The sequence below is a fragment of the Bos grunniens genome, chromosome 18 (genome assembly GCF_055505025.1).
Source record: "Bos grunniens cultivar Pamir isolate PY7600 chromosome 18, Bosgru_T2T1.0, whole genome shotgun sequence".
In the NCBI taxonomy this organism is placed as follows: domain Eukaryota; kingdom Metazoa; phylum Chordata; class Mammalia; order Artiodactyla; family Bovidae; genus Bos; species Bos grunniens.
The window spans coordinates 25,938,263-25,953,719 of record NC_141182.1 but is presented as its reverse complement, the minus strand read 5'-3'; the positions used below and the strand labels follow the sequence as shown (position 1 = coordinate 25,953,719).

General features: G+C 49.5%; 1 protein-coding gene across 1 annotated transcript in view; it reads left to right on the top strand.

The window, feature by feature from the left end:
* The window catches only part of CNGB1 (cyclic nucleotide gated channel subunit beta 1), a 66,670-nt gene extending 51,442 nt beyond the window's left edge, over positions 1–15,228 (top strand). Inside the window, exons 28-33 of the mRNA XM_086349379.1 lie at positions 319–416; positions 511–594; positions 3,523–3,641; positions 4,205–4,351; positions 11,474–11,690; positions 14,448–15,228. Of these exons, the coding sequence (XP_086205505.1) occupies positions 319–416; positions 511–594; positions 3,523–3,641; positions 4,205–4,351; positions 11,474–11,690; positions 14,448–14,849 (1,067 nt within the window). The 3' untranslated portion in view covers positions 14,850–15,228. The remainder of the gene's footprint in view (positions 1–318; positions 417–510; positions 595–3,522; positions 3,642–4,204; positions 4,352–11,473; positions 11,691–14,447) is intronic.
* The last annotated feature ends 229 nt before the right edge of the window (positions 15,229–15,457 follow it).

Here is a 15,457-nt window from a genome sequence, read left to right as displayed (position 1 = left end):
CTATGGGACAGGGACTGATAACATAATAGCTGGGTGGGAGGATGTCAAGGGAAGGCTTCCTGGAGGAGGTGACATGAGTGCTGGGTTCTGAAGCATGAGTAGGGATTAGCCAGGAAAGCAAAGGGGATTGTTCCCAGCAAAGGGAACGGCACGGGCAAAGGCCTGGAGGCAGAGAGCATACCCTCCCGATCAGGGGTGATTCTGAGTGGCAGAGGAATGGCACACCGGGTGCCCAGCCAGTGCAGCGTGGGCTCGGCACTGTGTGTGTGAAGGAGGGGCCTGGCCGTGCCTCTGACCCTTGCAGGGTCTCATTTGCAGATGAGTCAGAGCTGATGGTGCAGCTTCCGGACAAGATGCGGCTGGACCTCGCCATCGACGTGAACTATTCCATCGTCAGCAAAGTGGCACTCTTCCAGGTATGGCCTGCCCAGTGCCCCACTCTCAGGACTCTGGAAGGCCCCGAGCCCATGCCTTCCTCTAAATGGCTCCTTCCCCTCCTCTCGGGGCCAGGGCTGTGACCGGCAGATGATCTTTGACATGCTGAAGAGGCTGCGCTCTGTAGTCTACCTGCCCAATGATTACGTGTGCAAGAAGGTGAGTGGCCAGGGCGGCTGCAAGGCAGTCTGGGTTTCACAGCCCCTGCCCATCAGAGCTGGGCTGGAGGGGGCCCCTGGGAAGGCGATGAGGTTTGCAGATGCAGACAGAGCGGAATTGCTGGGAGGAGAGGCGGGTGGCAAGCTGACCCCAGGGCTCCCGGCTTGCTTGGCAGGAGGAGCTCCAGGCACAAGCTCAGATGCGTCTCAGCCTGGCTCCTTCCTCACGGTACCACGGGGACCAGGATGAGGAACCCCACTTTACAGAAGAGGAAAGTGAGGAGCCAAAAGAGGGTCAGGGTCTTGACTGTGTACATGGAACTGCTTCCAGGGTCTTGGTCTTCCTGTCAGGAAAACGGGGCTGGACAGGGGAGGGATAAGTCAGAGGTTGCAAACTGATGGTCCTTGCCAAGGAGCCAGCCCACAATGTCTCATGGATTGTTTCCTCCCCACACACCCGGTTTAATCTAAAAATAAAGTTTTGAATTAGTCTCCAACCTGTAAAAAATGGGAAGGTTTCAGGAATTCCCTGGTGGTCCAGTGGTTAGCATGTGGTATTTCCACTGCTGTGACCCAGGTTCAATCCTTGGTTAGGGAACTAGGATCCTGTTAGCTGTGCAGTACAGCCAAAAAAAAAAAAAAAAGGAAGGTTTCACATAAAAATCCAGATTCCTGGCTGAAAACAGAATTGGCCAGCACTGAGCCCCACTTTCCCAAATAGCAAGAGTCCTCTGGAGTGGAGAAGGGAATGGCTCTGAAGAGATGCCCCATGCCCCACCACTCCCGACTGCCCTACTGGCTCCCTTCTCTCCTTTACATCACCTACCTGATCCTGGGGAACATATGGATTTGAATCCCAGGGCTAGACAGTCTCTAAGGCCCCTTCTGCTCCATTTTTTGGGATTTAAGGTGAGACTGAGGTCACTTGGTGACTGAGTGGTCAGGGTAGGGGAGCAGGAATCAGATTTTCAGAGCTGTTAATAAGGCTTAGTGTGTGTACAGAGGTGGAAATATTGCTCAAAAACCCCCTGTAAGACTCAGGAACTCCCAGCCCCAGAAGCCCTGACTCCAAGGTGTATGCTGCACAACAGCATACAGTTGGAAGCAAAGAGCTGAAGGAAGAGGGACAAGGATGCTGTAAATGGCTGAGAATTCAAAGCTGCAGCCTTCGAGGCCAAGAGAGGTTTGGGAGCAATAGAGTGATTTGTCTGACGCTGGAGCCACTTCCTAGCTGTGCAGCCTTGGGGAAGCAGCTTGCCCTCTCTGAATCTGACTCTTTTCATAGGTAAAGTAGGGATATTAATAGTATTTCCCTCATGGGGTGGTTGTGAGAATTAAAATATATGAGCATATGGAGTCTGGCACCATGGCTGGCAGAGTTGGTGCCATTGCTGTAGCTAGCATCCTCGTGGGTAATGTAGACTTGACTTTGGATGAGAGTGAATCAGATTGTTGGGAAGTTTGCAGAGGAAGCCGAACACTTGGAGAACATGTGTGAATGGCGCCCTCTGCTGACAGGTTTTGTTCTGTGACAATCTCACTGAGACACACCCCCTGGGCCACCCCGGGGCTGCTTAGTGAGATGAGGGTGAGTGCTTTAGACACCTCATATTTCAGCACCTTTTCAAATTGGACTCCGAAACAGGGGAAGGAGACTTTATTCTTTTTTGTTAAGAAGGCCATGCATGTGTGAGATGCCCAAGAAACATTTGTCAAATGAATCGAAAGCAAAAGCCACTTACCTGTCCTTGGTCTCTGTCTCTCCTTAAACACGCCAGGTATGACCAATAGGTAGCTGGCCAGGGTGATGGCCCCTGAAGGCATGGGGATTAGAAGGTGCTTGGCAGACTGGCTATTTCTGATTGTAGTCTGAAGCAAGTCATTCATTCATTCCTTTGGTTTAATTTGGGACTAAGACTAAATTGTATCAGTCTACTAGGGCTGCCATAACAAAGTACCACAAACACAATGGCTTGCACGACAGAAACACATTGACTCACAGTTCTGGAGGCCGGAAGTCCAAGGTCCAAGTGTCAGTGGGGTCGGTGCCTTCTGAGAACAGTGAGCGAAGGATCTCTTGACTGTCTCCTCCCTGTGTCTCTTCACACCACCTTCCCTGTGTGCCTGACTTTGTACCCAAAGGCCCCTTTATGAGGACACCAGTCCTATTGGGTTAGGGGCTCCCCCAACTCCAGCACGACCTCATCTTCACTTAATTCTTTACACCTCTGATGACCCTTTTTCCAAATAAGGCCACATTCTGAGGAGCTGGGTGCTAGGACAGCGACATATGAATTTGTGGGGGCACTCAGTTCAACAAGTAACAGCCATGAGCTCTGAACCAGACTGCCTGGTTTCAAATCCCGGCTCTGCCTTGCTGAACTTTGGGACCTTGGGCAGAGTTCCTACCTCGAGGGCTGTTGAGGACTAAGTGGTTTCAGCCACACAAAGCACTTAGAGCAGCACCTGGCACAGAAAAGTGATAGGTAAATGCTGGCCATTCTCGTTCATGCTATCCTTCCCATGTCGGTTAGCAAATGCCTCCCAAGCACCTGGTAGGATGTGGGGGAGTCACAGGTATCAGCCGATTGTGTGAACAGTATGGGCTTTTCCGTGCCTCGGGGCCCTCCATGGTATGCACAATTGGGAATCTGTCAAATACCCCTACACCTGGGCCTCTTTATCTAGCACTTTCTGTCATACCACTAAGTCCTTACCATAATCCTGCCAATTAGGCAGGCTGGCAGGGTGGGGGTGGTCACTCTGCCCAATCCACAGATGGAGAGACTGAGGCCCCCGAGGGGAACCACATGCCAAGTCAGCTGAAGGGCTGGTCCACAGAGCTGTGCCACCAGTGTCCAGGCCTAGCCCTGCTGCTTCTGTGGTCGCCTTTGGTGATGACAGGGGGACCGCCCCTTCTCTGTTTCAGGGGGAGATAGGCCGGGAAATGTACATCATCCAGGCGGGGCAGGTGCAGGTCTTGGGTGGCCCGGATGGGAAATCTGTGCTGGTGACGCTGAAGGCTGGATCTGTGTTCGGAGAAATAAGGTCAGAGTGGGGTGAGATGAGGGCCCTGGGCAAAGGCTGGGGAAGGGGGTGTGACCAGTCGGGGGGACCACGTCCTCAAGGGCCCTTTGGTGGGTCTGAGGAAGCCACGGTGCAGGCAGCACCGGCACTTGCTGGCATGTGACAGAGGTGGGCCTGATACCGACCAGGGTGTAGAAATTGGGGAGGCCAGAGAAGAAATCAGGCAAGGCTTTATTGGGGCCCCAGCCGCACAGGAGGGAGAAGGAACAAGCAAAAGTTTCCCTTGCTCACTTGCTCCCTAAGGTGGGGTGGGGGGGTGAGCTGGTTACTTATATGGGCTCAAGGTAGGGGTGTGTTCAGGGGTTGGGCCAGAGGGGTGGCTAGGCTATCAAGGAGGAGACGTTTGTCCAGGTGCAAGCATTGCAGCCCTGAAGTAAAGGGCCCCAGGTCCCAGCCTGTCTCAGGCCCAGCTCTCACCCACCTGAGGCCATCATGGTGCTCCAGGCAGGGGTGAAAATGAAGATGCTGGTGTGATCAAAACCACAGCCTTGAAGGGCCTCACCTCCCTCTCATCTCTGCCCCAGCTTGCTGGCTGTAGGGGGCGGGAACCGGCGCACAGCTAACGTGGTGGCCCATGGGTTTACCAACCTCTTCATTCTGGATAAGAAGGACCTGAATGAAATTCTGGTGCATTATCCCGAGTCTCAGAAGTTGCTCCGCAAGAAGGCCAGGTACATTTTTTTTTTTAATTAAAATCCATGTAGACTTTAATATGCACTTTTCTTAAGGACTCAGACTTTCTTTTACATAACCATAGTACCTTTCTCAAAATTAGGAAATTGGAGATTGAAACAATACTGTTATTTCACCTTTAATCCATAATCTAAATTTCCTAATTGTTCCAAGAGGGTCTTTTATAGCTTTTCTTTTCTTCTCTTCCTGGATCCCCTTTGCACGACATTGCCATGTTAGTCTCCTTTGATCTGGGACCAGAGTCCCAGATCTTTATTGATCTTTAAGATCTTTATTGATCTTAACTTCTCTGAAGAGGACAGGCCAGTTATTTTGCAGAATACCCCTCCATTAAGTTTTTTGGGAAAAGATTTATTTATTTATTTATGGCTGTGCTGGGTCTTCACTGCTGCACACGTGCTGGTTGTGGCCAGTGGGGGCTTCTCTCTACTTGCAGTGCTCAGGCTTCTCATGGCAGTGGCTTCTCTTGTAGAGCGTGGGCTGGAGTGCTGGCTCAGGAGTTGTGGCACACAGGCTTAGTTGCTAATGGCATGTGGGCCAGGGATTGAACCCACATCCCCTGCATTGGCAGGCAGACTCTTTACCACTCAGCCACCAGGGAAGTCCCCTCCATTTAAGTTTACGTGATGTTAATGTTTTCTCATCATTATCTTCAGGCTCTGCGTTTGAGGCAGAAATTACTGAGAAGTGATGTTGTGTCCTTCTCAGTACAGCATATTGAGAGGCACGTGGCGCTGCTTTCTCACTATACTGATGATTTTTACTCTGATCACTGGTTAAATTTTCCACACATTAAAGTTACTATTTTTCTCTTTGAAATTAGTAAGTAATGAGTGAGAAGTCAAGATGATTTAGATTTCCTGTTCCTCACCTTGCTTTCACTCACTACTTTCAGCCTCCAATGAAGGTTCCTTGCAATGATTGCCATGATGGTTGCAAATGGTGATTTTCTATCTCCATCCTGCCTTCTGCATTTAACTAGTGTCCTACTATATGGAAGAACTTTCTTTTCTTTCCCATTTATTTATTTATCTATTTATAAAGATACAGATTTGCTTTATTCCATGAATATCCTGTTACAATCATGGTTTTGATGCTCCAGCTGTTCCAGACTGGCCACTGGCCACCTCTTCAGGCTGGGTATAGTGAACTTTTGTTACGGCCCTGTTATATTTTAGCGCTTTTTTGCTTACAGACATAATAAGTTGCCCTAGATTCATCTTATACTTTCCCTGCTATGTCCCTGGATAGGGTCATTTCTCCAAGGAGGCTTGATTCCTTTTAGAGGGGAATGGTTTTCAGAAACTAAGGTCTGAATAGTCCCTGGTAGCTCAGCTGGTAAAGAGTCTGTCTGCAATGGAGGAGACCCCGGTTCAATTCCTGGGTTGGGAAGATCCCCTGGAGAAGGGATAGACTACCCACTTCAGTATTCTTGGGCTTCCCTGGTGGCTCAGATGGTAAAGAATCTGCCTGCAATGCTGGAGACCTGGGTTCTATCCCTGGGTTGGGAAGATCCCCTGGAGAAGGGAACAGCTACTCACTCCAGTATTCTGGCCTGGAGAATTCCATGGACTGAATAGTCCATGGGGTCACAAAGAGTATGACATGACTGAGTGACTTTCACTCACTCACTCATTGCTACTGGGTTGCTACTAGGCCTTCACAGTAGATAGAGCTGGGAAATATGCCCACATGTACAGCTGGAAAAGGTACCCACATGTATATTTTTGTGTATAAATGCAAATATATACATATATGTACATCATATACATAAACATCAACATTGTTTTTGTCTGTGTCTATCTGTATCTCTATTTCCATCTAACAATTTCGATCCAGTATCACAGAGTCCATTCTAATCTCCTTTTCCAGATTTGTAAATTTCTTTGTCAACACTGAGAAATTTGACTCCCTTTATCCTCATTACATTTATTCGTTTGTTCTGTCCTACAGTATAATGTAGTACCAGAATTCCTATCCCACACTATTGGAAAGAAGAAAGCCTTAAGTAGAGAGTAGTTCTTTGGCCTGAGTACCTATGATATACGTGTTGTATTCAGAGTTGTTTGGATTGATTCTCTGTTTCCTTTACTGTGATTGTTCTGTTCGTTTGAGGTACAGCTAGGTTCATATGTTTCATTTTTCATTTCATTTTAGTGTTTCCCCACTTTGATCTTGGTTGATTTTAAGTGTTTGGAATGTGTAGAACATTAACATGGCAGAAGTCTGCAAAACAGTACACTCAGAGTCCCAAATACCCCCACTTGTTGCCACTCACCCTCTATAGGAGCCTAATCTCATTAGTTTCTGCTTTTTTCTTCCTGTGTTTCTCTTTGCAAAAATAGGAAGATTCGTGACCGTTTCGTTATTTTCCTTTCTGTCTTACACAAAGGGTAGCATACTGTAGATTCTCTTTTGCACCTCGCTTGACTTTTTTCATGTGACAATAAATCCCGGAAAACATTCTCTGAGTCTACAGACAGTCCTCGTTCCTTTTAACAACTGCAAAACATTCCTATGAATGGGCATGTAGGCTAGTTCCAATAGTTTTCAATTATAGATAGTACTGCAATGAATAAACTCATGCATGTGTATTTTGTATTGTTGGGGGATTGGTAGGTTTTTTTGTGGCTGTGCTGTGCAACTTGTGGGATCTTAGTTTCTCAGCCAGGGACTAAACCCTGCCCCCAGCAGTGAAAGCCTGAAATCCTAACCACTGGACTGCTAGGGAATCCCCTGGAATAGGCAAGAAAAGCAGTTGTTTTGCTTTCAAACCCAGAAGATCAGGTTTTAAATTGAGCAATGGATGCAGCTTGATGTGGTAGAAAACAGACTTGGGAGAGTGGTAGGATTCAAATGCTGTCTGTGTGCAGTACTGGCTGTGTGACCTCGGAAAAGGTGCTTTCCCTTCTGGTCTCAGTTTCTCCACTGGAAAACAAGAGTGATCACTTTGTTGTGGAGCCAATTAAATAAAAAGTGTCCGTGAATGTCTCCAGCAGGGGGCCCAGCACACAAGAGAGCTCAACGTATGTTAATAATAATGATTGTTCCTCTTTATCCATTGAATTCTCTCTATAATTTTCCATGGGATAATATCTTTTTAATCCACCTATCTGGTATTTCCTCCCATAGCTTTTATCATATATTCATATTTTCCACTTCAGTCACCATGAATAAACTACACCGAGAGTGATCATGATCGAGGGGAAAAACTCACCAGTATCCATTCATACAGCACAATAATTTGTTGAGCTGATATGTTGAGGCCCTGGGGACACAGCAGAGACCAAACAAAGCTTATGTTCTAGCTGGGGAGACCAACAGTGGAGAAATGAGTGACTATGTGATATGTCACCTGGAGATAAAGGCCATAAGGAAATATAAAGCCACCTGAGGAGACAGAGGTGATGGAGGGAGCTATGTGAGATAAGTTGGTCAGGAAGAGTCATTCTGAGGACATGGGACTTTGGTGGAGACCTGCCCAGAGTGAAGGAGTGAGCTGCCTACAAGGAAAAGCATGCCAAGGGGAGGGAACAGCATGTGCGAAGGTTCAGAGGAGGCACAGACTTGGTGTTACACAGAGGCCAGCAACAAAATGAGCATAGGTTGTTATGGGGTGGGAGGAGTGGAAGGGGTGAGATTGGGTAGGGCCTTGTAGGGGAAGTCTCATCTATAGCTTTAGTTTTTATTCTGGGGGAGACGGGAGCTATGCAGGGTTTTATACTGCAGAATAACTTGCTGTGACTTGAGTTTTTAATGAAATGCCTTTGGCAGCTCCCAGATGAGTGGAAGCAGTGTCAACCTTAGAGCATAATACAGACAAGGCACTGGGGTCTCCTGGGGAAGGAAGCTGCCCCGTAACTCATTTTACCTGGCTGCTCACAGAGCAGCCACCGGGCCCTTCCAATGGCTGGTCTACCTGAGCTTCTGCCAAAGAAACAGGAAATAAAAATAAAGTCAATTAACATATAAGTAGCATATTCAAATTTTTCCAAGTCTGCCTGCTTCATCCTACCCTCCTGAGGGAGAATCCACCCTCATTATTCATGGATTCTGTATGTGCAATTCACCTACTCACTAAAATTTATTCATAACCCCCAAATCAATACTCAAAGGCTTATAGGGACGTGTGCCCTATTCGCAGACGTGTGCCCAGTGGCAAAAATTTGAGTCATTGAAGTGCACTTTCTAGCTAAATTGAAGAAGGTGACACTCTGCCTTCTTATTTCAGCTCAGATTGTAAACAAGTGTCTTTCTGTGGTCCACTTCGTACCATATTTTTCACATTTTTGTGAATTTTGTTGGTGATTTCACTATTAAAATGGCCCCAGGTGTAGTGCTGAAGTGAGGCCTCATGTTTCCATGTGCAGGCCTGAGTCACAGAGCCACACGTTCGTTGTAAATGAATCAACAATATTAAATAAGATGTCTTTAAAAGAGACCACACACACACATAAGACAAGGTTACAAAATGATCAGTTAATGAAAATGTTGTGTTGAGAGGCTCACAGTAACCAAATCCTGTATTTTCTCAAAAGCCATTGCTCAGTAGTCACTAATTCTGTGTCTGCAGACGCTTGACAGGGCTTAACTACCGCGGATAATGAGAACTGACTTTAAGTCTGAGAACGGGCACCAGGTTCCCCCTCCCCTTCCCTTCCTGCCCCCTGCAAGAGAAGCATGGCTCAGAAAAGCCATACTTAGAGCTGCCATCCCATCCCTCCACCGGGCTTAGGTGTGGGTTTGGGGGTCCCACAGAGGCCTCGCTCCTGGCTGTGCCTGCAGTGTGCTGGCCAGAGGCAACCAGAGGAATGAGGAGGGGCTGGTGGGCCATGCCACACAGAGGGGGCAGTGACATGGCTCTTCAGAGGCTGCTTCTCTGGACAGGCAAGCTTCAGGAGAGAGGCAGGGGGTCACAGATGAACTCTGCCCACCCAAGGAGAGATGGGGCTGAGAACCACAGGGCCTGGGGATGTCTGAGTTGGTGAGAGCCCCGCGTGGGATTCTGTCCAAGCTGCCCACTTTACAGATGGGGGACCCAAGGCCACAAAGATGTGAGATGCTCCCCTCTCTGACTCGGCCACTCCAAGAAACGAGGCAACAGGGTCTCACGCATGCTGCTGTCTCCAGGGGTGAATTATACAGTAATTATAGAGAAATGCGTGTCAGCTGAAAATGAGGATAAATTTCCTTAATCTGGAAACGTCCCAGAAGTTAGCTCAATGTTTCAAAACAGAGACAGCCATTAGCAATCAGCAAAGGTCCCATAGCTGCTGCCTCCATGTCATTTGAGTACCACGCTGAACCTTCCCACGGACCGCCGTGCTGTGAATTATGGACTCAGATAACACAGGTGGCAATGCCAGGCCTGGAAGAGACCCCTCAAGATTATTGTGTTTGCAGCCTCCCGGGGGAGCCCCAGCTAGACAATGCAAGTCTCGGGCAATTAATATCAATATGCACTATTTAAATCCATTGCATCTGATTAGATAAGCAGCTAGTAATGGCTTCATTTTTAAACAAACAAGTTTTGCTGGAACCCTGATGAATGAATTTGCCAATTAGTCGCCTAGGCCCGCTGGACTGCAGGCGAAACTCATTTGTTCTTGAGCCAAACCACTCACCACATATCAGCAGCATGAACAATTCCTTAGAAAAGGCCAGAGCTCTCTTTGATGGAACATTCTTTCCTTATTTAGAGAAGCAGAGTGGTATATTGCATTGAGATCTGGGTTGTAATTCTGTCTCTGCCACCTCTTGCAACCTTGGGCATGTCACTCATTTCATACTGAACCTCAGTTTCCCCAGTTCTTTTAGGTATAATAATCCCTCTGGCCAGCACACTGCAGGCACAGCCAGAAGCAAGGCCTCTGTGGGATCCCCAAACTCACACCTACCCCGTGGAGTATTGTCAGCATCCAAGAAGATAATAAATGTGATATTCCTTTGTAATCATTAAGACATGGGGTACTGGGGTCAAAGGCATGGGTTTGAGTTCCAACTCTGCTACTTCCCAGCTGTGTGGCCTTGGGAAAATTACTCACTCTCTCTGGGCTTCCATATCTTCATTTGAAATGAGGGAGACTAATAGGACCTTCCTGCGAGGATTAGTGTGAGGATTATTCTGATAAGAACAGAGCGCGGGTCAGTTATCTATTGTTACCACAAATGGAATGGCTTAAAACCACGCATATTGATTATCTCAGAGTTTCTAGGGGTCAGAAATCTGGGGACAGTTTAGGTGCGTCCAGTACAAGGCAGTCATCAAGATGGGGGCCAGAGCTGGGTCTTATCTCAAGTCTCAGCTGGGGAAGAATCTTCTTCCAGGGTTCCACAGTTGTTGATTGAATTCCGTTCCTCATGGCTGTGGGACTGGGGGCAGCTTCTAGTGAGTCATTGGCCAGTGGCCGCCCTCAGGTTTAGGCCTCCCCCAACATGACTGCTTACTTCATCAAAGCCAGCAGGGGAAGAGTCTTCTTGCAGGACAGAGGCCACAATCCGATGTGACCTACGTTCACAAAAACGACATTTGACCTATGTTCACAAAAACATCTGGTTGTATTCCGTTGGTTGAAACCAAGTCACATGTCCCACCACACTCAAAGGAAGGGGGTCACACAGAGGTGTGAACACCAGGAAGGGGGATCACAGGGATCACCAGAGAATCCCTGCCTGTTAAGGTCTGAGCACACAGCCTGACACATATAGACACTCAGTGTTGATGATGGTAAAATGACAATAAAGCCAAAGGAGAAGCAAGAAGCTCGGGCTCTTCTTCCTCTGGGCATCCTATTTCCGATTCCTTATATTAAAGTATCCTGCATCATTTCCTGTGTACCCTCAGAAAAGTCACTCAACCCCTCTGACGATCATCTATTAAGTACAGGCAGTAAGACCCCACATCATTATGATTGTTCTGATCGTTCAGTGAGATGTGATGTCCCAAGCATCACTGCGCTGGGCTCAGAAAAGGACTTCAAAACTGTCAGCCAACCCAGCCTGCATCACACAACTCAACTAAAGGGCTCTGTCCGAATGAGTGAGGCTTCGTTCTCTCCCAGAGCTTGCCAGTGATGTTAGCGGATGCTGCTTTCTTTCAGGCGAATGCTGAGAAATAACAACAAGCCCAAGGAGAAGAGCGTGCTTATTCTCCCTCCGCGGGCAGGCACCCCCAAGCTCTTCAATGCCGCCCTGGCCGCAGCAGGAAAGATGGGTGCCAAGGGAGGCAGAGGTGGCAGGCTTGCCCTCCTCAGGGCTCGACTCAAGGAGCTGGCTGCGCTGGAGGCGGCCGCCAGACAGCAGCAGTTGCTGGAACAGGTAATGCAGTTGGAGACCCAGCCACCTGGGCCATTTTAACCATGCGCCAGGGAAAAGGCCTCAGGACCCAGGCGTTCCATTGTAGGACTATTTTTCCTTCTTTGTATCCGTCTGGATTCGTTTGGTTGCAAGTGACAGAAAGGCAACTGACAGTGCAAGCTCGAATCAGCTTGAGAAAACGGGGAGTTTACTGGAGCAGGTCATTGAAAGGTTCAGGCAGCCTGGATCTACACGTTCAAATGATGCCAACAGGATGAGATCTGCCATTCTGTCACCTCTGCTTCCCTGGCGGGAGGCTCCATTCCCAGGCAGGGCCCCAGGGGCTTGAGATGACACCCCCTAAGGTTACATCCTCCTGGCTGAGCAGCTGCCACAGAAAGTACCTCTTTCCCAGCAGTCCCAACAAGGAGTCCCAGGGTTCATAGTCATTGGACAGAATTGAGTGGAATCATGTCAATTCCTGATGTGTGGAGCACCAATGTGGTGCTCTCTGGGGAGGACCGGCTCATGTGCCCACCCCTGGACTGAGAGTGGGGAGGGGTTGGGGTGAGGAGTGTTCCCCCAGATGGAAGTTCGGGTGCTGCTGCAGAGGTAGGAGCAGTGGGTGTGGGCAGGGAATGTCCCTCCCCAGACAGTGATGGTCTCATATCTAATGTTGTGTCTGTGACAATTTAAAAGATTTGAAACAGGCATGGTGCCAACAGTCCCCACCCCCTAAGTCTAAAGGGAATTTTTAAATTAGTTCTGGGACTTTTTTCTGTGACTAATGCCAAGAGTGCCAATTAGAATGATTGCACTAATTATGGTTGTTCATAACTGTCCTTTAGGAAGGCTGCTGGAAAGAGGCGGGGGATGGGGTTAGGCAGAAGCTCAGTGACGGGGATGGGGGGGCGGATGGCAGTCTACATGACAGAATTCAAAGGAGCCTGGTGAACTCAGTCTCAATCCAGGCTGGTGTCAGAGTCCAGGAGACCTGTTCAGAGGTCATTTGACAGCAGGAGTCAGGGAATGACACCCAAATCACCCAGGGTTCCAAGACATTCTCCAGATTCATCCACCAATGACCCCAGACTGAGAAGAGATGTGACTGTCTGGCTCACAAACTGTTAAGGGCAGGGCCAAGCTGGTTTTTAAAGCTGGGCTCTTATGTGCTGGCTCGTGTGTGGAGTGAGTGAACGTGAGCTCCGACAGTGTTCTCAGCACAGTGAAAGGTTTTATCTGAAACGGGTTAGCAATTTGTTGCTTCTAAGTGTTAGCTCTTCACCCAGGCAGCTTGAAGATGTGCATTAAATTTGCATGCGTGTGCTCATGAAAGACAGTTTTAGAACAACCAGGGCAAAAGGGTGGAGTGCAAGGAACTCTAAAACAGCAGCCTAAAGACACAGGTCCAAACCCTGGCTCTGTCACCCTGTGTCCTGGGGAAGCTCTTCCAGGACATTCTGGGACCCAGATTTCTCCTGGCTGTCACACGAGGTGGCAGAGATGGAGCAGGATACTTCCTTGGATACTTGTATAAAAGCATGTTAAACAAGGTGAAACATTTGGTCAACCTTCCCATGATCCTTCTGGCTCCATTCACAGCAGGATCTCACAAGGGGCCCCACTAGGCATCCTGCCCTGAAAGTGTGTTGTCAGAGTTTGGGGATGGTGAGGTGAAACAGGCACACCAAAACATGCAGAAACACCAAGACAGGGAGCTGCAGGTCCCAGAACTGCCTTAGTATCTAGGAGCTTCTTGGATAACCTCACCTTTACCCAATTCCCTTCCTGCAGCACCCTCTCACTTGAGTACTCTTCAGGGGGTCTCTAGTCCCCATAAGCACACTGACTGCTCTCATGTGAAACTCCCTAAGAACCATCGGGCCTTCTCCTCTGGGGGCTGTTCCCTCCCCAGCTTCCTCCCACTCAAAGATGGGGTCAGACAGCAGGAGGGGCCGTGGTATCCACAAAGGCTTGGATTTTCAGCCACTTCCCTAATTACACCCATAGGAACCTGGGTCCCTTAGAACCCCGCAGGCTGGAGACTGGAGATAGCCACCAAGTCCACAAACACAGGGGCTCAGTTCAGCCTAACGCCAGTGGTACCCAGCCCATTCTTCCCTGGGGGTCTCAACCTTAGAGACCGTTCGAGAAATGTGCAGATCACAACTGCTTCTGCTCTCAGCAGCCTTTACCTTATATTTATTTATCTCTCTTTCTCTCTCCTTTTTTTTGACTGCACCCTCTGGTTTGTGGGATCTTAGTTCCTTGACCAGAAATTGAACTCAGCCCTGGCAGGGGAAGTGCAGAGTCCTGACTTCTGGACCACTAGGGAATTCTCAGTCTTTACCTTATTTGCTTAGAGTTTTTCTCATACTCCAGCGAACACACATCCAGGCTAACTGGGCAGGGCAGGCCGTCTAAGCTTTGCAGAGGCCTTGGTGGTGGTCCCTCCTGGTCACAGCCTCTCTCTCCTCCCTCAACAGTTCAGTGCAGGGCTCTGCCCTTCATTCCGCATCCTCACTCCAGCTTCCAGCCCTATGGCTCCAGACACCTAAAATATCCCAAAGACCTTCACCAAACGCTGCCCAGACTTTGAATCCTTAAACTTCCCCACGATATATGTTTCTACCAAATACCTGATGCATCTCCGTCCAACATTACAGCTGTTAGATTTCACCTGCGGAGTGCCATGGTCTTCTCAGGGGTCCGAGGATGAGGAAAGTGTCCGAGACCCCTCCAAGACCCCTCTGCCTCACTAGTCACTCTGGATTCCAGGCCAAGAGCTCGGAAGACGCCGCCGTGGGAGAGGAGGGATCGGCCGCCCCAGAACAGCCTCCGGCTCCAGAGCCGCCGGCCCCAGAGCCGCCGCCCCCAGAGGCCCCCGCACCAGAACCGACGGCCCCAGAGCCCCTGGCCCCAGAGGCCCCCGCCCCAGAGGCCCCGGCCCCAAGCTCTCCACCACCTGCCTCCCAGGAGAGGCCGGAGGGAGACAAGGAGGCCGCGGTGCGGCCAGAGGAGCACCCGGTGCGGATCCACGTGACCCTGGGCCCGGATCCCAGCGAACAGATCCTGTTGGTGGAGGTCCCTGAGAAGCAGGAGGAGAAGGAGAAAAAGGAGGAGGAGACAGAGGAAAAGGAGGAAGGGGAGGAGGCGAGGAAGGAGAAAGAGGAGGAGTAAGGCGGCAGTTAGTGCACTACCCGCTCCCCCAGCCCCCGCAGGTGCCCGCTCCCCACCACCCGGCACCCCACCTCGAGCTCCCGCCCCCTCCTTCCCCCTGCACCCCGCACCCTCTGCTCCCCAAAGGCCAAGACGCTGGTCCGCGATAGTGGCCTCAAGTGCTCGGCCGGTGGTCCTGATCTGACATCAGTTTCTCCATCTCGCGGGGCTGGTATTGAAATTAACAAACTTCATAGTGTCTGTGCTGGGTGAGTTCCCACCGTCACTAGAGAACCCTGCCTCCTCTGCACCTGTAATTATATTTAAGAACAAAATACTTTTCTGTAGGGCTTCAGTACATGGGAAGCCTTGTTGGAGAAACAAAGAGCTGTTGAAAGTTTGGATTTTCCCCTCAGGAATTTGTCTTCCCCTCATTTCAAGAAGAGAAAACATTTCTGGCAGAAGTGGGAGACAGCTATGTTGTTCTTTCGACGAAGTGGAGATAGCACACGCATCAGACCCGTGGTCTGGTGCTGTCTCTCTACTGGGCAGTCACATTAGGAACAAAGTGCTCCAGAGGACAGTTAGTACTTCCGCAGACATTATCCCATTGTGCCCAGCGATGCTGT